Genomic DNA, 24,233 nt, shown 5'->3' with positions numbered 1-24,233 from the left:
TCTCCTTCAACGCTTTGTATGGGCCGGCCTTACATGTGAAAGAAGATGTACTTTTTCTTTCCCTTGAATGGACGGTTTATTCCAGTTTTGACATGGCGGGATCGGGACGTATGGAGCTAGAACAGTCTCATAATTCGCAAATGCACACACCGTTTCACAAATGCACAGAACAATTCACACGTGCGTAGGACAAGATATACAAATCTATTTTTGATGCACACACAAATATAACCTGATTTACAAAAGTTTAACAAACGTTGGTTTACGAGTAACGTTTTATCCACTGCTTTGCGTCCCCCACGTGGGTGCGCTCTTATGATTGGCTGAAACAAAGGAAGACATCTGATTGGTTGCAGATCCTTCTGTGTTAAATAAAACGTATTTGTGGATCGAGTCACATCAGGGGAGTCTCAAAAGTCACACGCAAATCCAGCCAAGCTCACAGACAAAAAAACGTTTGTAAATCAGGTTATATTTGTGTGTGCATCAAAAATACATTTGTATATGTTGTCCTATGCACGTGTGAATTGTTCTGTGTATTTGTGAAACTTGTCCTGTGCATTTGTGAAACGCTGTGTGCATTTGTGAAACTTGTCCTGTGCATTTGTGAAACGGTGTGTGCATTTGTGAAACGATGTGTGCATTTGTGAAACGCTGTGTGCATTTGTGAAACGCTGTGTGCATTTGTGAAACGCTGTGTGCATTTGTGAAACGCTGTGTGCATTTGTGAAACGCTGTGTGCATTTGTGAAACTTGTCCTGTGCATTTGTGAAACGCTGTGTGCATTTGTGAAACGCTGTGTGCATTTGTGAAACGCTGTGTGCATTTGTGAAACTTGTCCTGTGCATTTGTGAAACGGTGTGTGCATTTGTGAAACGATGTGTGCATTTGTGAAACGCTGTGTGCATTTGTGAAACGCTGTGTGCATTTGTGAAACGCTGTGTGCATTTGTGAAACGCTGTGTGCATTTGTGAAACGCTGTGTGCATTTGTGAAACTTGTCCTGTGCATTTGTGAAACGCTGTGTGCATTTGTGAAACGCTGTGTGCATTTGTGAAACGGTGTGTGCATTTGCGAATCAGTGTGTGCATTTGTGAAACTTGTCCTGTGCATTTGCGAATCGGTGTGTGCATTTGTGAATTTTGTCCTGTGCATTTGTGAAACGGTGTGTGCATTTGCGAATTATGAGACTGTTCTAGCTCCATAGGGACGCGAGGGTCACGGCGGACTGGCAGTTGCACGGAGCGCTACTAAAAGCCTGGCCGAGCCTCCTGATTCCCCCAAACTCCTGTTACTTCAGTGTCGAACCTGCTTCAGGTTGTCACACGAAGCAACCGTTTGTTTAGTCCATGTTCGTGCTCTTGCAGAATCGGCAAAGAAAGTACGACAATACGACTGACCTTGAGACTTTTAGTTTTCCTGGAAAGCTGCAGCCTTCTCGCCTTCATGTGAATTTTTGCAGTACGCCATCGTTAAAGGATTGCAGGGGAGGGGGGGATGTGTTAAAAGTGGGCAACTTTGAACACTTTGACTTGGTCCTACTGAGGATAAAAACCCTGACGACTTGTACAAAGTGAGATGTGGCAACTGATCTCAAAGGCCTCTTGAAACAGTTTTGAAGAGCTTGATTACTTAATCTAGCTCTTCAAAACGGTTTCAAGATCCTTTGAGATGTCATGCGTGTTTGATGAAACAAAGGCCCCTACTGTCGTGAGTCGAGTGCTTAAAAACCCTTTTCATTTCTCTGCTGGAATCCACACAAGAGCCGGCGGTGTTTGATTACGGCAGATAAAAAGGGATCTTACTCTCCAGAAAGTCGAGCTGACAGGCCGGGGCGTTGAGGCTCATGAAGTTGAAGCCGCGGGTGGGCCGGCATCGGCCTCTCTTCGTGGCCGGCTGCCCCGGGGCCAGGCCCTGCAACATGCTGCTCTTCCCGGCTCCGTCCAGACCCAGAACCAGGACCTGGCGCTTCCCGCGCTCCACTTCCTCCTGCGGGCAGAGCAGCGAGAGTCCAGAGGTGTTCATAACGTTCAGATTAAAACACGTAATGTATTCAGCCCTGCGTGAGGGTAATTACACAATATCAACACAAGTGGGAGGGGGTTGTTGAAGGAGCGGATTTGTGTTTGGTGTACAAATATTTAATAGTTGAAATGCTCTGACGCATTTTGGGTTTCTCACGCCGCAGCTGAACACACAGATGTAACACACCCACGGATGGACGTGTCTTCAGGAACTACAGTCAGTACTGGAGTTGAGGGGGGATGAGGGGGGATGGCATCCCCCCCTGAAATAAAAACGGTCCAAATCATCCCCCTGTAAAACTGCCATCCCCCCTTTCCATCCCTTATGTCATTTCATCAATGAATGTGGTTTTACTGCAATTTCAACATTTAGAGTCATCACCAGAAAAATAACACCAGAAAAATAACTTATTTGACATTTTCACCTGTTTCAAGTAAATTTTCACTTGAAATAAGTAGGAAAATCTGCCAGTGGGACAAGATTTATCTTCTTATTACAAGCACTGGCAGATTTTTCTACTTATTTCAAGTGAAAATCTACTTGAAACAGGTGAAAATTGTTGTGTTTTCCAGTGATGAGTCTTGTTTTTTTTATTTATTTTTTTTTATTTTCTTTATTATTATTATCCTCACATCTTACATTACACAGCTGGTGTACAATTGGTTTACAATTATTGTCAGGGAGAAAGAAAAACATCAGCATGTCAAAACATAGCTGTTGCCCTATAGTTGTGTAATGTTGAAAGTAAGAAAACCTGCGTATATTTATATTTTTTAAAGTAAAACGAACAAACGGGACTAACTAAAGACGAACACACACACAAAAAAAAGGGGGAACAATGATGAATCAAAACGGGATGTATGGGCTTGTAACAGCGACTTAATTCAGTTGCAGGGAGACCAAACTACAATATTATAAGGGTTTGGATATACACACACATAAAATTATGTACGTATAAAACACATGAAACCTGGCAGTCCTTCAAACCAACAGAGAAATGACCGAGAAAGTAAGTGAGTGGAAACAAGTAATTCAGTTTCTGATGAGTCTTGTTTTAAGTGTAATGAGATTTTTTTACAAGCAAAAAAATCTTGTTCCACTGGCAGATTTTTCTACTTATTTCAAGTGAAAATCTACTTGAAACAGGTGAAAATTGTTGTTTTTTCCAGTGATGAGTCTTGTTTTAAGTGTAAGGAGATTATTTTTACTAAAATGAGACATTTTAACTAGAAATAAGACAAATATTCTTGTTAAGATTGTGAGTTTTTGCAGTGATCCATGTTACTTATCCTGTGAAGGACAGAGTCATATTGATAAGTTCAGAAAACTGTTTTTTATTGTTGTGTTTTGATGTATTTGATGTAAGCCCAGTGGATATTTAAAGCTTACAGAAGGCTGCATTTAACTGCTGCTATGTCATTCCTGCAGTATTTCTGCAGGTGTTTTGGTCAGTGCTATTATTTGTAATATATTATATTATTTGTAATCAGCACAAATTATCTGTCCCCATATGATAAAATCCACCATCCCCCCTGATTTTCTTTTTACAACTCGAGTAGTGGTTACAGTATTACTGAAACGTTCAGCAGTGTACTGAACACTAGGCTCACTTAACAGGCATTAGGAGCCACAATCTGCATTAGTTAAGCACGTACAACAAGACATCCAGGTAAAAACGGCTCTACTGAAACAGACAGTTAAATATTGTGTGGATTATAGTGGGATCAGATTATCTTTCTCCTCATTTGGCAGGAGAATTTGGGATTAGTTGGTACTTTTAAGATTCCCAACGAGACTCCTGCAGCTTGTTTGTGTTGAGTTTGCAGAAATGCATGCCAGAGTTATAGGGATCCAGTTATTACTACCAAAAAACATTCATCAGTATTCTGTCTCCTGTCTGAGGCCCTCCCAGGTGACGGAGCTCCTGCCCTTTTCCCTCCATCCGTCCTGTCCAAAAACTCACACCGTGGATGTCCATTACACTTTTTTGCAAAACAAAAGACATAATTGTGAAGTTGCGAGAAGGTTCCACTGAGGGAGCGCCGGTTGAGCGGTGTTTTGTGAATAATTCTCATGAAACGTTGTCCTGCGAACTCGTCCTGGGAGACTTATCTTCAAAACAAAGATCTTGATTTAAAAGAAGATGGACGGAAACTTTGGTTTTAGTCTTTAGTTTTGGACAGATTCAATTATCCCGACTGCTGCTGCTGCTGCGAAAATAGTCAACAGAAGATGAAGGCAGTGGACGATCACTCCATCAGTCACGTGGTCTGGTCATATGACCGACTACGTCACATACAGAGATGTCGTGGGATTAGCCTTCATCAAGCTTTAAAATGCGGAGCTAGATTCACAAATGCCGCTTGCAACTTCATTGTGCAAAAAAGTGGCCTCATGATAAACTTGTCCACCATCCCTGGACTCTGAGGCATCTGGATGGACAATCTCAAAGTGTGGGCGGTTTATTATTCCAGATCTTAAAGCAGCACAACGTAACTTTCAGCTTTTGTTGAGTTTGGCGGCTCCTTTGGACCAAAGCGGTAGTGCTTTACCAGAAAGAACACTACGTTTCCCATGAGAAACTCCTGTCCCCGTCGCATTTGTTTTGATAGTGAATGAAATAAGACGGGACAGACTTTCAAAACTACTGTTTCCAGCGGTCGTTTGCAGGATGGATAGCGAAGAGGTAATGTACCGGTATCTATTTTTAACTAAACAATATAATATGACGATGTTGAAAATCCCTAAGTTCAACTTGGTTTTTTTTCCATTTTCATTTAATTATTTATTCAAACAGGTTAAAACAAAAACAAAAAAATCTGAATACATAAAATGTATATACCGAAAAAAAAAACCCCAAAGAAAACCATAAGCAAAACAAAGCAAATTAAAGAGACAAATCTATATGTAAATAAATATTTCCTGTTTGAAAGGGTGTAGGATGAAGTTTCAAAAAACTTTTCTAGTCCTACCCGTTCTAATGTTCTGTTTTTACAATGTATTCATTTCACAGAACTCCAAAAGAAAAGCATAAAAGAAAAGAAAAAGAAAAAGTGGTTCAGCTGAGCAAGGCACTTTGGTCATTGGCTGTCAATTGGCTGTTTTATTAGTGAAGTCACTGTTTCAGCAGATAATGCGCCCCAAACTACAAACTCATATGCTAGTCCAACATACTGACAAAATAAAAAAATACTTTATAACCTGTGAATAACTGAATGTTTTGCAGATCAGCCCTGCACAATTTTACGGTTCTCAGGAAAAAATACTAGAAATGTTCTATACATTTTCTTTGCATTGCATTCTTTCCTCTAGTGCTGTAATTCTATTCAATTGTATTGTACATCGCTCCTCGTCTTTTTAGCTCACGCCAGCGAGTGAACGCCGGGCCAATGTTTATTCTTGTCCGGGCATTTAGCTTGTTACTCTACCGCTTTCTTTTTTTCGCCTCCTCCGATAAAACTTTTATTTTCTTGGGTTTTTCCGCTGCTTCGGCCATGACACCAGCTCCTGCTGAGCTCTGCGCTCCACGCCCCGCCCAGCTTTGGTCTGGACTATGAATCGGGAAGGAGGGGGAAGTGACCTATGCCGTAAAGCAGTCAAAGCCGTAAAAATGTGTAGTTTTTTAGTGTGGAAGGGTTCCTACCATGCTCCTCAAAGTTACATAGTGCCAGTGAAGGTGATACAGACCCCTCAGACCATGACAGAGGTTCATTAAACCTGTTGGAAGTTGATGTACCATCACAATGACTCTGGAAATATTAGATTAAGGTGGAAAAGTTACATAGTGCTGCTTTAATTAAAAAAAAAAAAAAAGACCCATTTATCTATTCAAATTTTCTGCTACCATTCCACCTTTTTTATCATTATTTGGGGGTTGTAATAATACAAATATGCATTAGTTGCAGCTGTGATTCCATCAGGCAGGATCCTCGCTCTTTTTGCAGAGTGCAGTCACGTTATCATGCAGAACTCTGCAGAGCAGATCATCACTATGCATCAGTCTCGTATTAGACATTCATTAATATGTTAGCAAACCTCCGAGGTTTGAAGTGAAACTTTGACAAAAGACATCAGAGACAGAGCTGGCAGTGCTGCTATTTCTCACTGCCTCTTCGCCGCAGACCTTTCACAGCCTCCTGTGCCGAGGTGCCGACTTGCTGCCAGATTCAAACCTCGGCGGGACGCTGCATTCCCAGTGAGCCCCCACGGACATCACACTTAGTTGTTTTAAAAGTCATACAAGGTTAGTCTTTATCAATGCCACGCACTGGTGTGCTGCTGTGTGTCTCGCTGGAATCCAATTACCAATTCATAGCAGATGATAGATGATCAAAAGATCTTTTTTAACTGCTTATTTAATAAAATACACCACCCCTCCTCTGCATGTGCTACCAAACAAGACCAGATGAAACATCCAGACATCCCTGGTGCTGCTGCTGGTGCAGCTTCATACAAACACTTGTGTGCTTTGACAGTTCAAACGCTTCTTTCTGCGTGTTTCTGGTTCTTCGGCCCGGTGGGAAACGGAGCTCAAACTCTGACGGTGCAGAACCCGCGTCGTTGCTGCTAGGGATGGGAATTGATGAGATTTTTATGATTCCAATTCCATTTTCGATTCTGCTTAACGATTCGGTTCTTTATCAATTCCCTTATCGATTCTCATTTGGAAAAAAAGGACAACAACGAGGCAAAAGGCGTTAATATGCAGAGCTGGGTAGAGTAGCCAAAAATTGTACTCAAGTAAAAGTACTGTTACTTCAGAATAATATGACTCAAGTAGAAGTAAAAAGTAGTCATCCAAATAATGACTTGAGTAAAAGTAAAAAAGTACTTGGTGAAAAAACTACTCAAGTACTGAGTAACTGTTGAGTAACGTCTGATTTATTTTTTAACACAACCATTCAAACAGACAAAAGTACAAAATAATCATCTTCAGGCAAATTAAATCAATAAAATAAATTAAAATGAATAAAAAATAGCTTAAATTAAAATAATCCTAAAGTGAATTCAAGTACTTTAATAATAAAATAATAACAGAATAAAAAAATTAATTAAGCACAAGTAGCACAAAATTTCAAGCCTTTGTACTTTTCTTTTTTAACCAGAACTAGAACAAGCCCATGAACTCATAGAAACTCTGTGTGTAAATGTGACAAAACATGCAAAAACAAACATTTTTCCCAAAGAATCACCCAGTGATGTCATGAGATTGACACGTACGCGGATAAAAGGGATAAAAGAAAAGTAACAGCTCAATGTAGCCTAATGTAGCGGAGTAAGAGGAACAGTTTCTTCTTCACAAATCTACTCAAGTAAAAGTAAAAAGTATAGTGATTCAAAACTACTCCTAAAAGTACAAAATTTAACAAAACTTACTCAAGTAAATGTAACTCGTTTCTACCCACCTCCGTTAATATGACAGGTAGCGTTCGTTAGTTAATTAGTTACCAGCAATATTATTAGCCAAGGACATGCTAACATTGCTGTTGCTGCTGCTGGGTTGAGAATTACTGACATTAGTCCGGAGCGGATCGAAAACGCGACATTCATTGATTGTTATTGCTGCTGTGTACACAAATGTTTTTGCATGTTGGTAATATTTCCTCTCTTTGACGAAATATTCACTTAGCAAGTATTTCAAGTTGCCCTGTTGTCTGTTTTTTACTCAAATGTAACCAGACTATGGAGCGTTTGTATCGCTTGGGCACCATGTTTACTATTGACTGCTGGCTTACACAACATGTGTTATGACCAGTGTTGGGGTAGTTACTCAAAAAAAGTAATCCATTAGCCTACATATTACTAGTTACTTTTTAAAAAGGTAATCCCTTACACTACTTAGTTACTGGTTGCTGAAAGTAACTAATTACATTACTAGTTACATTACTTTTGGATTACTCCGCAATATCACCTGAGCTGCACCATAACTCGAACTACAGGACTGTCTCAGAAAATTAGAATATTGTGATAAAGTTCTTTATTTTCTGTAATGCAATTACAAAAACAAAAATGTCATACATTCTGGATTCATGACAAATCAACTGAAATATTGCAAGCCTTTTATTATTTTAATATTGCTGATCATGGTTTACAGCTTAAGAAAACTCAAATATCCTATCTCAAAAAATTTGAATATTCTGGGAATCTTAATCTTAAACTGTAAGCCATAATCAACAATATCAAAATAATAAAAGGCTTGCAATATTTCAGTTGATTTGTAATGAATCCAGAATGTATGACATTTTTGTTTTTTTAATTGCATAACAGAAAATAAAGAACTTTATCACAATATTCTGATTTTCTGAGACAGTCCTGTAGTAAGAACCTTATTACTGCAGTGCCCAGATCAGCACAAATGTGTATTCGTAAAGTCCCGTAAAATCCTGTGAGATCACGTAAAATCACGTTAAGTCAGACAAGTGTTGCGCAACGCGCGAAGAGGCATGAAAGGCAAGTTTGATTTTCTTTTCTGTTCTCCCGTTCTACATGTAGCTGAAAAGCTTAAAGTAACTAAAGTAACGTAATGTTTTTTGTCTTAGAGTAACTATATTGTGATTACCCAAATTACAACTGTAACGCGGTACATTACTGCGTTACTGGCGAATGTAATCTCGTTACAGTAACGCGTTACTTTGTACCGCGTTACATCCAACACTAGTTATGACATCGTTCGTTCCCACTGGAAAAAGGGAATCGTTTGCAAAATATGCAAACGATTCCAAGGAATTGAAACACTGGGAACCGGTTCCGAACAAGAACCGGTTCTGGATTCCCATCCTTAGTTGCTGCAGAAGCCGCAGAGCAAAGCCACTGCTCCCATCTGCAAGCAGTTTGTACAAAGCTGTCTGTTCTGGCACACTTACCTCACCCCAGGATTACACAGGAGACGCTATCAAAGCACTGATTGTTCTTTTCAAATCAGCCCCTTTATCTCCTGCTCCTTTTGTCACTTCACATTTACATTTTGTACAGCTGATTCAGACTCTTCCCACGAGGAGCTCGCAGTGTTTTCTTTCCCGCTTTCTCCGCCGCAGTCGAGCAGGATTTAACATCGAGCTCAAGGACACTCTGTCATAAAGTTGTTTTCCTTTTGTTCCTTCGTCTTTTAAGTTCTTGAAAAATGTAGATATTTTTTAAATCTAATTATATTTTTCTCTCTGTCAGCTCTTAGATAACAATTGTACGGAAGAGTATTAGGGCCAGGCAAGAGAAAAAAAATTTGAGAGTGGAAGATTTTTTTTTATTGTGCACTTCGAGAAAAAAGACGAAATGTCGAGAAAAAAGTCGAAATGTCGAGATTGTTGAAATACAATTTCGAGAAAAAAGTCGAAATTTCGTGAATAAAGTCGAAATTTCGCCTTTTTTCCTCAACATTGACATTTCGACTTTTTTTTCTCAACATTTCGACTTTATTCACGAAATTTCGACTTTTTTCTCAACCTTTCGACTTTATTCACGAAATTTTGACTTTTTTCCTCAACATTTCGACTTTTTTTCAAAATTATACTTCAACAATATTCTCGACATTTCGACTTTTTCTCGACATTTCGACTTTTTTCCTCAACATTTCGACTTTATTCACGAAATTTTGACTTTTTTTTTCAACATTTCGACTTTTATCTCAACATTTTGACTTTTTTCTCAACATTTTGACTTTTTTCTTGAAATTGTACTTCAACATTAATCTCGACATTTCAACTTTTCTCTCGACATTTCAACTTTTTTCTCGACGTGCATAATGAAAAAAAAATCTTCCTCCTCTAAAATATTATTTTTATTTTTCTCCTGCCTGGCCCTAATACTCTTCCGTACAATTGCTAATTATACACACACAGTATGTTTATAATCATTAGGCATTCTCATTGTACAGATATGTTTTGTTGTGTGGTAACTTGTACTAACAGGCCACAAACCAGATGAGGGTTTAATAACAGCAGCTTTGCAATTGCAGGCGTTTTTTTTGTGGCGGCTGCGTCCCAGTTCTTCTAGACGAGATCCCCTCCAGGTTGGCCTGGATTGACTAACTTTGCCTGGATATTCTCTGGGAAACAGCTGTAACGAACCCTCTGGGGCTGCAGGGCTGCAGGCGTGAGTGTGGGTTTGTTGAGGGTCCAGCTCCTGCAGCTCTCAGCTTCTCAGGTCCCCGTTTTAAATCTGACACTAGCTGTTTCACATGTCATGTACGTGGATTTATGGACAGATTTGATCAGAATTAATTAAGATAACGTTAGTTAAAACAAGAACAACCTGTTTTAGAGACAGTTTTTATCCTTTTATCATTTTTTATCCTCTTTTACCTTTTTATCTACTCCATAACAAACTGTAACTGATATGAGGGATTATATGCATGTGTAGGTTATTTTCAATTATTTATTGGTTTAAATCAGTTTTTTTTTTCAATTTTATGTTGTGTGTAAATGTTTTATATACAATTTTTTTTATTTAACCTTTATTTAACCAGGAAAAGAAACCCATTGAGATTAAAAATCTCTTTTGCAAGGGTGTCCTGGCCAAGAGGCAGCACAAGATTTCAAATAATAAAATTTACAGAGGTGCAATATGAAATATTAAAATCAAATGAAATCAAATGAAACAAAAAATGGATTTAAAATCATTTAAAACAGTTACAAATCAGAGATGCTGTCTCAAGTGCACTCATTCTGGACTTAAAATCACTCAGTGGAATAAGTTCTGTTATTTTTAGATCCTTTTGAAGTTTGTTCCACGTATAAGGGGCAGAGTATGTACTATAGTAAATACTATAGTATTTATCTGTTCGTTTTTTAGCACTGAGTGATGGCACTTTTAATTTCGTTGTTATATAACAATGACTAATAAAGATGTAATTCCAATTCCAGTTTTAATTAGGGCCCGAGCACTGACAGTGCGAAGTCCCTATTGTATCTGTAGATGTTCTCGACGAAACGAGGGCCATTTTTCCCCCTAAACGTGCTCAAAAGTCACCAAATTTTGCACGCAAGCCAGGCCTGGCAATAAATGTGATATTTAATGGTTTGCATTAATGGGCGTGGCGTAATGACTCAACAGCGCCCCCTAGAAAACTTTGTGCCTCAAGCCCCACAATACGGTTTGACGTACATGCACGAAAATCGGTACACACCTGTATCATGTCGCAACTTAAAGAAAAGTCTCTTGGCGCCATGGCCGAAACCAAACAGGAAGTCGGCCATTTTGAATTAATCGTGTAATTTTGGCGCAATTTATGCCATTTCGTCGGCCGTTAATGCGGCCCGAACCGTAACGTGCACCCAGGTGTGTTAAACATCAAAATGTGCCCCTCAATCCTGCGACGATGGGCATTACTTTTCTCAGTCAAAACATTACTGTGGCGACGATAGACGCCAAAAAGCGCACCCCCTTCATCTGATTGGTCCATATTTGATAGTTCCTATTTTCTGCCATAACTTTTGAATGATTTGACATACAGAGTCGTGGGTGGTGTCATCGGACTCGGTTTTCAGTCCTTGAACATAATTGGTGCAAATTAGCCCCGCCCATTCTTCTGATTGGTCAATATCTATCAGATATTGCCATAACTTTTGAATGGTTTGATATAGAGAGTCGTGGGTGGTTTCATCCGCTAAATGTCCAGGTCTGAAGAATCTACATCAAGTCATACAAGCTTCCACTGCAGCATGAACGTGCACAAGGGTGCGAGGGCCCGTTCATCGCTGCTTGCAGCTTTAATTCTAAAAGTTAGTGTCATAGTTCAGCAAGGAGACCACAAGGCCTCAGTCAGTTGGACGAGGAGGGAACCTTTTACCCCTTTTCCACCAAACCGGTTCCAGGGCTGGTTCTTGGCCAGTGTTGATAGTGAGGACTTGAGCAGCAGTGTTACTGACGTTTGCAGTGACGTAATGACGTGGCCCCCGTTAGCACCCGAGCTATGAAAAAACAAACCAGTTCTCAGCTGGTTCGCAAATTGAACGAGTTGTGAACCAGCACCAGCACCGGCCCAGAACCAGCTCTGGAACCGGTTTGGAGGAAAAGGGGTATTTGAGGGTCCTGGTGGGGCTCAATCCAAACTCTGCCTGTCCTTGTTTTGGCTCCAGTGGTACGGAAGAGTATTAGGGCCAGGCAAGAGAAAGATTTTTTTTATTGTGCACTTCGAGAAAAAAACGAAATGTCGAGATTGTTCAAATACAATTTCGAGAAAAAAGTAGAAAATTTGTGAATAAAGTCAAAATTTCGACTTTTTTTTCGACATTTCAAATTTTTCCTCGACATTTCGACTTTTTTCTCGACATTTTGACTTTTTTCTCGACATTTTGACTTTTTTCCTCAACATTTTGACTTTTTTCTCAACATTTCGACTTTTTTTCTCAACATTTCGACTTTTTTTCTCAACATTTCGACTTTTTCTCAACATTTCGACTTTATTCACGAAATTTTGACTTTTTTCTCGACATTTTGACTTTTTTCTCGAAGTGCATAATGAGAAAAAATCTTCCTCCTCTAAAATATTATTTTTTATTTTTCTCCTGCCTGGCCCTAATACTCTTCCGTACCAGTGGTGCTCATTTGAAATGTGATTTTGGTTAGCAGCACCAGAAGTGAGGATGGATTGACAGATTTGATCAAAATTGATATTAGCATCATACCTTACCATGAGCTAAATCAGGCTAAAATAGCTAACATAACTGAGCTTCCAGACTTTCTTATTCCAATCATTTGCCCATTTTTGGATTTGGGGATAACAGAATCAGCTCCTACAAACAGAAAACGGCCCAAACACCTGAAAAAAAGGCTTCACAGATGTCACAGACAGGTCGCCCAGGTCTATTTATACAGTCTTTGGTCTTGTTGTTTGATCAAAGCTTAAATGAGCATCCATATTTATGGTTCAGTCTCTTTATTATTCAGGTTTTTTCCCCAACTCCAATTATGAAAGTGAAGTTTTCTTCAAACTACAGCGTGCTCCGGCTCTGCAGACGCTCTTTGCAGCACCAACTGTTTATCAACATAGAAGCAGTGCAGTGTGATGTCAAGGACTTCCCCTGGGATTTACTTTCATTTATTTATCTTATTCCAACTTCTTATTTGCTTGGTTTGTTTTGAATATATTTGGGATTTACTGCTTCAGCTCTGAGATGGACTTGTACAAAGAGCAGCAGAGGCTGTAAAGTGTAAAACCTGTAATTAAGCATCTATCAGAGGGTGAAACGAGATGATCCCTAACTTTATCTGAAGTTAAAAACACCCGCGTAAACATGGGCTGTTTGCAGGGAGTGAGTTGTCTTTTGCACGGCTCTGCAGTATTCACAGGTTGTACTGTAAGTGGGGAGCACATGCGGTACAATCTGAAAAGCACTTGAATAAGTCACCAGAGGACAATTAAAGGTTACAAAATTGGAGCTACTTGACCTTTTTGAAAGGTCCTAATGATCCTGTTCATTGAACGAAAAAAGTAAAAAAAAAATGTTTTAAGCCTCCAAATTCCTTGAGTACATTCCCCGAGACTGCTGTTGCATCATTTCAAATTAAAGCTCAATCTGTCATTATTTTGTCTCTACAGGACTGTCTCAGAAAATCAGAATATTGTGATTTTCTGTAATGCAATTACAAAAACAAAAATGTCATACATTCTGGATTCATTACAAATCAACTGAAATATTGCAAGCCTTTTATTATTTTAATATTGCTGATTATGGTTTACAGTTTAAGAAAACTCAAATATCCTATCTCAAAAAATTAGAATCTGGGAATCTTAATCTTAAACTGTAAACCATAATCAGCTATATTAAAATAATAAAAGGCTTGCAATATTTCAGTTGATTTGTAATGAATCCAGAATGTATGACATTTTTTTTTTTTTTTTTTTTTTTTTTTTTTTTTTAAATTGCATTACAGAAAATAAAGAACTTTATCACAATATTCTAATTTTCTGAGACAGTCCTGTAAGTGCACTTTACATGTAATCATTTCTGGCAATAACATTTGTAAATGAGCTCATCAATGACTGAGACATCAAACAGCCAATCAAAATTCTGAAAACAAAGATATCGATATCATTAACATGGTCTTGAAATCTTGCCTTTCATTAGAGCCCAAATTTATGACAGAAAGCTGAAGCTTTCAAGAGTAGCTGTATTTTTTACGGCTACCAAGAGTTCCAAATGGAGAGTACAAGAGTATTCCTTCAGAAAAGGGAGTAAGACATCAATTTTTTAGCTATTTTGATCAAATCTGGACGAGGACTTGATTGAGCATGATGCTCACAACTTTAGTCATCTGCAAACACCAAAGATCTGCAACTCTGCGCCAGGAACTATTTTTGGCATCTACCTGTTAACGCCATAGACTACAACACAGACTATGTTTACATGCAGTCAAAATTCGGGTTATTGCTAATATTCCGGTTACTGAAACATTGGGAATATTCCGTTTACATGGTGATTAATCATTCGGGATATCTGGATCAAACCAGCGACGCACGGAGAACGTCATGACTCAATTCCCGTCATTTCCGCTTCTCCTTCCTGTATCCAAATTCAAAACAAATGCTGCTTCGCGCAACTTTTCTCTCACCTTCTTGTAAATCTCACTATCCCGGTACTTTCTACCGTCTACAAATGCAGAAATGTTCATATCCTTCATTACATTTATGAAGTGATTAGTCTCCTCCTGGTCTTGTGTTTCTACGTGTTTATAAGAACTTCCTGGACTCAAAAGACCAGGATTCCTTGTGAACAGAACATGTGCAGAAAACAAATTCATGTTCCGTTTGATGGGGATATTCCGTTTGGCGTTTACATGACCCAATATTCGGGTTTTAAAAGGAGTATCCCAGGGGTCATATTGGGGTTTTTAAAAACCCGAATATGAGCAAATTCGGGTTATTCAAAGGGGTTATTGGTGTTTACATGGCCGTGCAAATTCGGGTTATTGCCAATATTCGGGTTTTAAAAGGGTTATTGATGCATGGAAACGCAGTCACAGATTCCACTCGGATAAAATATGACTCTTGGTTTTGGACTCCAGCTGAATTTTAACAGCTACATACTGTCTGGACAACATACTGCATGTCCAGACAGTAGTGGAGACAGCCTGTTATCACCTAAAGAACAGATTGACGATTAAAGGACTGATGTCTGAGCAGGACTTAAAAAAAACCTTCAGTAGACTGGACTACTGTAACGCTGCTGCCGGAGTCCTCACTAAGACCAACAGAGTGGACCATATAACTCCAGTTCTTAGATCTCTTAGTTCTTAGATCTTTACTCTGGCTTCTTTACTCTGCTGTTGGTTAATAAATCTCTGAATGGTCTCGGGCCAAAATACATCTCTGATCTCCATTATGCAGAGGTGTCTTCAGTATTCACATTCATTACTCAGGTAGAAGTATAGATACTAGAGTTTAAAAATACTCCTGTAGAAGTTGAAGTATCAACTCAAGTTTTTTACTCAAGTAAAAGTAAAAAAGTACTGGTTTCAAAACTACTTAAAAGTATAAAAGTAAAAGTAATGTAAGGGGAAAAAAGCCATTAAGGACAAAAGCCATTGAAAATGAAAGCATCTTAGTATAATGCAAATATATTAAAGAACCATATATGTGTACTATTGAGCATTAACATGTGTTTCAGAGAGCAGCAGATATGATGACTAGTTGCCTATAAGTATTGTAATGGTGCAAAAAGTCAAACTTCAGAGGCATGTTATCATTTATCCTAACCTTTATTGGAATGTACATCCAAGTTTAGTTGCAGGAATCTGAGGGAACGGATGTAAGAACAAAACTGGACAAGAACATCTGAAACAACCACAACCAAATTCACTCTATCCGGATGGAGCAATTTAACTTTTTTTTTTAAAGGCAGAAATTAAATAGAGTAATGAGGCTGTTTTTAAAATGTAAGGAGTAAAAAGTACAGATAATTGGGTGAAAATGTAAGGAGTAAAAGTAAAAAGTCGTCTGAAAAATAATTACTCCAGTGAAGTATAGATAACCAAAATTTCTATAAGGTAACAAAGTATTTGTACTTCATTACTTGACACCTCTGCCATTATGAACCAACCAGAAACCTCACGTCATCAAGGCCAGTTAGAACCAAACATGGTGATGCAGCGTTCAGCTTTTATGCTGTGGAATAAACTCCCAGGATGCGTCAGCGTTGCAGAAACTCCTTAAATCGAGGTTGAAGTCCTTTTTATTTACTGCTGCATTTCAGAGATCTCCCACAATACACTGCAACTTGTATTTGTTTTATTCTTTCTTAACTTACTCCTGTCCCTCTTTAGATATTTATTCGGCTTTTAAACTGGAACTTTTTAATGCAAGTGTTTGTGCAAAGCCCTTTGAATTGTCTTGTACATAAAGTTTGCTATACAAATAAACTTGCATTGCCTTTTCATGGTCTGAAGGGTTCATCACTCTGGTAAACATGTCTCCAGAATCACTCTTTACTCACTCAATAGTGCAAACATGGTTACGAGAAAAGCTGATGACAAACTTTGCAACACGAGTGACACCATGAACAGTACAAACATACAACAATGTTAACTTTATAGCCCCTAAAAGAAAAACTGCCCTACACAGTGACCACGGCGCAGTGCTCTATATGTCGAGGAGCAGGTGATTTAAGGCATTGCAGTAGCTGCTGTTTGTGTCAAGTTGCAAATGACGGAAAAGGCTATTTGAGATCATATTTTAGCAACTGAACAGTTCAAACTGAGATCCAGCTGGGAAAATCAGATTTGAAATGCATTGAAAACCACTTCCATATGCAGTTTGAATCAGATTCAGGAAACAAGAATGAATGTGAATGTGGCTTATAGCTGTTCAGTCAAAGAGTCTATCTGCACATGCAAAAAAAAACGATTTAAGCATAGACTAAACCTGGTGATCTCTTCGACTTTTATCATACGTGATTTGAGCTTTGTCTGAATAATCATAAATCTAGAAACTTGCAGTGAGCAGTAGCTCTGCAGGGAGAAAACCCCAAAAGAATCCCCAAACAATCATGAGGTGGATGAGCAGAAGACCATGTTAGGTTCTGGGGGGAAATAACCTCAGCCAGGTCGGATGAATCTGCTCCAGGACGCCGGTCACATGACCTGTCTTGCATCAACAGTTAAAACCAATAGTTTAAAAAGTATAAGCAGTGCTTCTTAGACACGTTGGTTTCCTGAAGACTAAGGGCCAGTCCCAATCCCCCCACTACCCCTACTTTTCAGCACTACCCCTAAATTTTGCGCGTTCCCGTGAGGGTAGTGGTGTCCCAATTCCTCTTTGCATCTAGGGGTAGTGGGGAAAACGAGGGCTAGTGTGTATGAATCTAGCCCTTCAGAGCGAGGGTGTTCAGATGCACACCAGCTGACCGAGGGCCAGAAAAATTTCCTAGAATGCTTTACGTAATCATTTGCAGACTGAATAAAAAAAAAACATGGCGGACATTTCTTATTTTTTAGTGAATAAAATCAATATTTTTAGTTAGTTTCTGCATAAAAATGCGTTTTGATTACATTTCTAGCGAGAAATATATATTTTACTTTCATAATATTCACTCAGTGAATGTACATAATCACTCGTTTGCCCGTTGTTGCAAAGTCTTTTTCAAACCTCGCCAGAATAAAGGCTGATTTATGGTTCCGCGTTACACCAACGCAGAGCCTACGGCGTAGGTTACGCGGCGACGCGCACCGTACGCCGTACCCTACGCCGTAGGCTCTTCGTCGATATAACGCGGAACCATAAATCAGCTCCCGAGCCGGCAGGCTGTTCTCATCCCGAAAACATCAGATCAAATTTCTTAACAGGCGTTATTTGGATAAACTGAGTCCAGGTTGGGGATCTTAACGGTTACTTTTACACCTGAAAAAATATTAAAACTTAATAAAGTGGCATATTAACAGCGCTACAGCTGAAATTAAAACAGCTTTTATCTCTGGGCTTCCTGATATGGTGTGACGTATGTGCAAACGTAACTACGCAGTCGCTTACGTGCCCTAACGTAAACCACGCAGTGACGTAGCAAGCAAAATTTAGGGGTAGTGCTGAAAAGTAAGGGTAGTGGGAGTATTGGGACAGGGCCCTGGGAAGATTACAAGGGCCCTAAAATCTGTGGCTTAATTTTTAGGGGTAGTGCTGGTGAGGGAGGGCTAGTGGAAGAAAGTAGGAGGTGTATTGGGATTGGCCCTTAATCTCTGCTTAATACCAGTAAATGACGATTGACTATGAAGTGTAAATAAAAAGGGAGAATCCTGAAAGTGTAGTCTCTGTTTCAGCAGCTCATCCAGCAGCTGGATCTGGTGCTGTGATAGTGTTGCTGTGTAAATGAGCATGAGCCCCCCCCCCGTCTGCTCTAACCTCCCTCAGGTCGCCAGACGTGATTGCAATTGTGGCTCCTGCGACAAAAACCAATTACACCTGCAGAGAGCCGCCGGCAGACAGCGCCGCTCTCCGAAGACCAGCCGAGCTGGATAGGCACGCCCCTCGCGTTACCGCAAATCAGATCTGAGACTCGTAAACAGATTTCATTAAGAGATCCGAGCTGCAGACACACTGAAGACCCTGTGAAGACAGGCTGGTCACCTATTTAACTCATTTCTGCTTGTTTTCTCCGCTTTAATGAAAAGGACCGCAAGTTGAGCGCAATTTCAACAGACCCCAAGACGTCTGGATCCATGCTCGACACAGACGGCACCGAAATAGAGATGTTCCATGCATCGCAGCATGTCATGTGTGAAGGAAACAAAGCATATCGGCACAAAGACGTCTTACCACGCGTTAAACGCGGTAGTTGAGGGCTGATTGTTTGGGCTGTTCTGCTGCCACAGCACTGACTCAACCATCAACTCCTCTGTATATGAGAACCGTTCCAGTATTGGAAATACTCTCAAATACCACTGAAGTAAAGTTATTTGAGAGTATTTACATCTGCTCACTGTCTGATGTGATCTTTATGAACGGAATCCTGATTCTTCTTCTCTCCTCTAAAGACCAGGGGCCTCATTTATAAAGCTCGCTCGCGCACAAAACAGGGCCTGAAAGATGCGCAAGCCACCTTCTACGCAAAGGTTGGGATTTAAAAAGAAAAAACTAACCGAAAAATCTGCGTATCCCTACGCCAACCCTGACCCTCCCGTAGGAACATACTTAAGATATGGGGAACTGGCGACGCAGGCGGTGAGGTGGTGAAATGGAGCCGGATTCATGTCATACTTTTAATGTCATCACATATCAGATTTATAATAAAATAGCGCTGATCTTGTCCCTCTGTGTTTGAAGCACAGCGTCAGTGCAGGTTGCGCCGGGCCGGGAACTTCCATTTGTTCTGTCCTCAAATGAGTGCCGGGCCACTCTACGGAGCCCCTAAAGGGACTCAGATTTTCTTTATATATATATATATATATATATATATATATATATATATATATATATATATATATATATATAAAAATATGAGTCTTACGCGCGCGTGAAACCTTTACGCGCCCGCGTAAGCCTAAATTATGGTTCTGCGTTAAAACGACGCAGAGCCTACGCCGTAGGGTACGCGGCAACGCGCACCTACGCCGTAGGCTTTGCGTTGGTGTGACGCGGAACCATAAATCACTCAGCCTTAAAGGTTAAAGGCGCACGTAAAACTCATTATATATATAAAAAAAAAATCTGTGTCCCTTTAGGGGCTCCGTACCTCTTGGCCTCCACCTTCAAATCACACCACTTGTTTTTTTTTTTCTGCACCATCTGTCGTGCTGCCACTCACTCGCTTTATTTTATACTATTTATATACTTTTTCTACTTTTACTGTGACCACCAAATAATGTGGTTTTCCTGGCCTCAACCTCATCCACAACATCTCGATCTCAGTCTCGTGAAATTTAGTGGCACGGTGGCTCGACACATCTCATTCATCCTGACACAGCAGAAACAGACTGCAGGCAGCCGCTGCGCATGCTCAGCAGCTCATTCATATGCAAATACAGTCATGAACTACTTTGCATTGCCCATTTATGGTAGAAAGCGGGCGTGTAGAGGGCTGGATATGAGGCGAATTCACCTGCGCAACCTTCCAGCTGGACTGTGATTTATAAAGCGAACATTGCGTGCAAGTGTGCGTGCACACGGTTTTATAGATCCAGAATTTTTTTTGCGCATGCCATTTTCGGCTTTTGGGTTACGTGCACTTTTAGTATGAATCCTACACACTCTTTTATAAATGAGGCCCCAGCACAGGAAGTCACAAAACACAGCCGTGCAACTTCCTGTTTTGAGTCTGCAGGTGGAGAAGCGTAGACATCCAGTAAGAAACATGTAAGTTGTTGGACTGGACATCTATTGAGCATCAGCGGTAAGGTGGCCGCGTGGCATCATTTTAGATCCCAGCAGGAAAACTGTGGCAGGCTCATTATGCAAGGCTGCAGCTTCCAGAGGTGGAACAGATGTTGCTAAAAATAACACGTGCAATCTTACTAGGCATTTCAGCAGCCATTGCGTGAAAACCCATGCTTTTATTAGGTGTAAGGAAAAAAGGACGGACGAATCACAGCGGCAAGATCTGGAGCTTCCTTCTCAGATATGAAAGAAATTTCACGAAGGCTATAAACCAGAGCAGTGATGAGGAAAAACGGATTCATCGCCCTGGAAAATGTTGGATTCCACTGCGTAACTGAAAATCAGAAGCAGGAAAGACTAAACCAACGCAGCGGTGGGACCTTAAGAGAGTAATGTCAACAAACTTCAATGAACTGAAGGTTTTGCAGCTCAAAGTTCTTCTACAAGCTTTCAAATCATCAGGATCTACGTAGTACTTTCTATAAGTAATATGGGGCTGCTGGAGGATCTAATCACATGACCTAACATGGAATAGATCATTCTTTTTGTAAAGTGCTGATAAGTTAAACGCAGAACTTCATGCTCTACGGTGATAACGGGACGTAATGTATTGACATCTAATCATTACCAAAGGGCTCGTGTCAAATGACTCACTCCTGCCGTTCCAAGTCAGAGGTTGAGCTCACACCCCTGAACGGCGTGTGTGATAGTGAGGCAGTGACTACTTTCACACTGCAGTTCCCAAGTGACCCAAATCCGATTTTTTGCTCATATGTGACTCAGATCTGATTTGTTTATGACAGTGTAAACAGCACAAGTCACATGGAATCTGATCCTTTCAAATCAGATTCAGGTCGCTTCCATATGTGGTTCTAAATCGGATACAGGTCTGATGTTTTGCAATGTGACCTCAGTGTGAACAGCCAGGTCGGAATTAATGCGACTTTGACGTCACTTGAGAGCGACCGTTGTCATAATACTGCGCTGGCGGGGGCGGGAGTCACTCGGAAATGAAAATGCAGCTTTCTTTCTCCTCTTCATTAACACTTGCTGACAGTTTCGTCGGCTTCCACCACACAACAACTTCAAATTATACCCATGTACGCTCACTTCTGTTGCCTCCATGTTTAACGCCGTATGACGGCGTGCTGCGTGTGACGTCTTTGCTATTGTTCCTCTGCGCATGCGGGTCAGTTCAGGGCTGCGATGCGTTCACACTCGAGTCTGATATAGGACACATTTTAAAAGATAATGTGAACAGCCACAATAAAAAAATCGGATATGGGAAAAAATCGGAATTGAGCATTAAGGCCTGCATGTAAACGTAGTCAGTGAGATCTCCACCACCTTTGTTGTGTTGCTTTGCTTTCCACAGGAAACACTTGTCAGCAGTTTTGTAGTTTAATGAAACTATTCAAAGGAGCTGAAATAAGCATATTGTTCCCTGTAAAGGGCCCGTGAGACATTCAGTGTAGATTGGCGCAATACAAATAAAGCGAACTGACTCAAGACTAGGGAGGTACGGGTTTGTGTTATGGTGTTGGAGTTTATCATGGTAGGGGAGTTTTTACCTGCCATTGTTTATGTAATAATTGCTCAGGGGTTTATGTTCTGGGTCTCTGGAAAGAGCCTAGAGACAACTTTTGTTGTATTAGACGCTATATTAAAAAAATTGAATTGAACTTTAAATTAACTGTTACCAGGGATTTTTGGTTTGTTTTTTAAGTGGACACAACTCTTCATCCGTCTATCAATGTTTTTTACACATCTTCATCTTATCCAATTTCTTCATTATGGTTCATCTTTACTTGAAACATCATAATTTTTGTCATCAACTCAATTAATGCTCTTTTCCTCACACACATTTACATCCAACCCTTCTTTATCACCATTTTCTCACTTTTTTTCTAGGACAATCCTCAAATCTCCCCCACACCTCTACAGGACTGTCTCAGAAAATTAGAATATTGTGATAAAGTTCTTTATTTTCTGTAATGCAAATAAAAAAAACAAAAATGTTTAACTGCTTACAGTTTAAGATTAAGATTCCCAGAATATTCTAATTTTTTGAGATAGGATATTTGAGTTTTTTCTTAAACTGTAAGCCATGATCAGCAATATTAAAATAATAAAAGGCTTGCAATATTTCAGTTGATTTGTAATGAATCCAGAATGTATGACATTTTTGTTTTTGTAATTGCATTACAGAAAATCACAATATTCTAATTTTCTGAGACAGTCCTGTGAATCACATCCCCATCATCATGCGCAGACATACAAGTAGCAGAGACAAGTCTCTTTTTGGCTTCAAAAGAAAGGCAAGACTTAATTCTAAAGAAATAGCCCAATTTCAGCTTAATTTTTTCAGTCAAAAAGCTCAACTAACTAGCTCAATCTCAGTACCCTGGAAAGTAGAGGGAGATGGAAGATTAAGAAATATTGCAAGCCTTTTATTATTTTAATATTGCTGATTATGGATAACAGTTTAAGATTAAGATTCCTAGAATATTACAATTTTTTGAGATAGGATATTTGAGTTTTCTTAAGCTGTAAACCATGATCAGCAATATTAAAATAATAAAAGGCTTGCAATATTTCAGTTGATTTGTAATGAATCCAGAATGTATGACATTTTTGTTTCTGTAAAATTTTTTTACAGAAAATCACAATATTCTAATTTTCTGAGACAGTCCTGCACAGTGACTTCCTCTAATCCAGCACATCAAAAATCACATTCCTGCAGTTTCCTTCACTCAAGGCTGATTTATGATTCATAAATCAGGCTTCAAGTCCTATAATAAACACTCCTGACCAGACTCCAAGTTTGGCCAGCTGAGCCTCGTCCCACCTCTTTGATGGTGCAGTACTCCGAGTGCGGGGACCAGACCCTCCGCCGGTACAGGTAGCTGAGGGCGATGAAGAGCGCGGAGCCCAGGGCGGCCACGGCGGCGGTCAGAGCGACGGAGATGTGCCGGAGCAGAACCATGGAGGAGAACCATGGACCAGCCGCAGAGAGCCGGCTCTGCGGGAGCGCGCTGCGAGTGCCCGAGCTCCGGCCGTCGGCTGGTTTTGTAGACGGGGGTGTGGCGTTTATGTGCAGCTCGGAAAACGGAGCCTCTCTTTGAAAGCACCTGAACAGCGATGCCGTAAACAACAGGTAAACTGGATGAATAAGGAAAAAAAGGAACAAGGCAAGGTAAGTTTATTTATATAGCACCATCAGTAGTCGAGTTGTAAAACAAAAAAAAAATCAGGGGGGGATGGTGGATTTTATCATATGGGGACAGATAATTTGTGCTGATTACAAATAATATAATATATTACAAATAATAGCACTGACCAAAACACCTGCAGAAATACTGCAGGAATGACATAGCAGCAGTTAAATGCAGCCTTCTGTAAGCTTTAAATATCCACTGGGCTTACATCAAATACATCAAAACACTACAATAAAAAACACTTTTCTGAACTTATCAATATGACTCTGTCCTTCACAGGATAAGTAAAATGGATCACTGCAAAAACTCAAAATCTTAACAAGAATTTTTGTCTTATTTCTAGTTAAAATGTCTAATTTTAGTAAAGAAAATCTCATTACACTTAAAACAAGACTCATCACTGGAAAAAACAACAATTTTCACCTGTTTCAAGTAGATTTTCACTTAAAATAAGTAGAAAAATCTGCCAGTGGAACAAGTTTTTTTTGCTTGTAATAAGAAGATAAATCTTGTCCCACTGGCAGATTTTTCTACTTATTTTAAGTGAAAATTTACCTGAAACAGGTGAAAATTGTCACATTTTTCTAGTTTAAATAGAAGCGGACAATTGAAGCTAAATCAAAGCTACTCTAACAAGCTATCAAATTCAATCAAATTGTATTTGTATAGCACCTTTCATTCAGGTACATGAAA

General features: G+C 39.7%; 1 protein-coding gene across 1 annotated transcript in view; it reads right to left on the bottom strand.

Annotated features, from left to right (window-relative positions):
- arl10 (ADP-ribosylation factor-like 10) overlaps positions 1–23,414 on the bottom strand; it is a 38,188-nt gene extending 14,774 nt beyond the window's left edge. The window contains exons 1-2 of the mRNA XM_061739189.1: positions 23,171–23,414; positions 1,805–1,988 (exon numbers count right to left, since the gene is read on the bottom strand). Of these exons, the coding sequence (XP_061595173.1) occupies positions 1,805–1,988; positions 23,171–23,308 (322 nt within the window). The 5' untranslated portion in view covers positions 23,309–23,414. The remainder of the gene's footprint in view (positions 1–1,804; positions 1,989–23,170) is intronic.
- Positions 23,415–24,233: the final 819 nt, after the last annotated feature.

The sequence above is a fragment of the Cololabis saira genome, chromosome 14 (genome assembly GCF_033807715.1).
Source record: "Cololabis saira isolate AMF1-May2022 chromosome 14, fColSai1.1, whole genome shotgun sequence".
In the NCBI taxonomy this organism is placed as follows: domain Eukaryota; kingdom Metazoa; phylum Chordata; class Actinopteri; order Beloniformes; family Belonidae; genus Cololabis; species Cololabis saira.
Note: the sequence above shows the minus strand (reverse complement) of the source record. Positions and strands in the feature narration are given on the sequence as shown.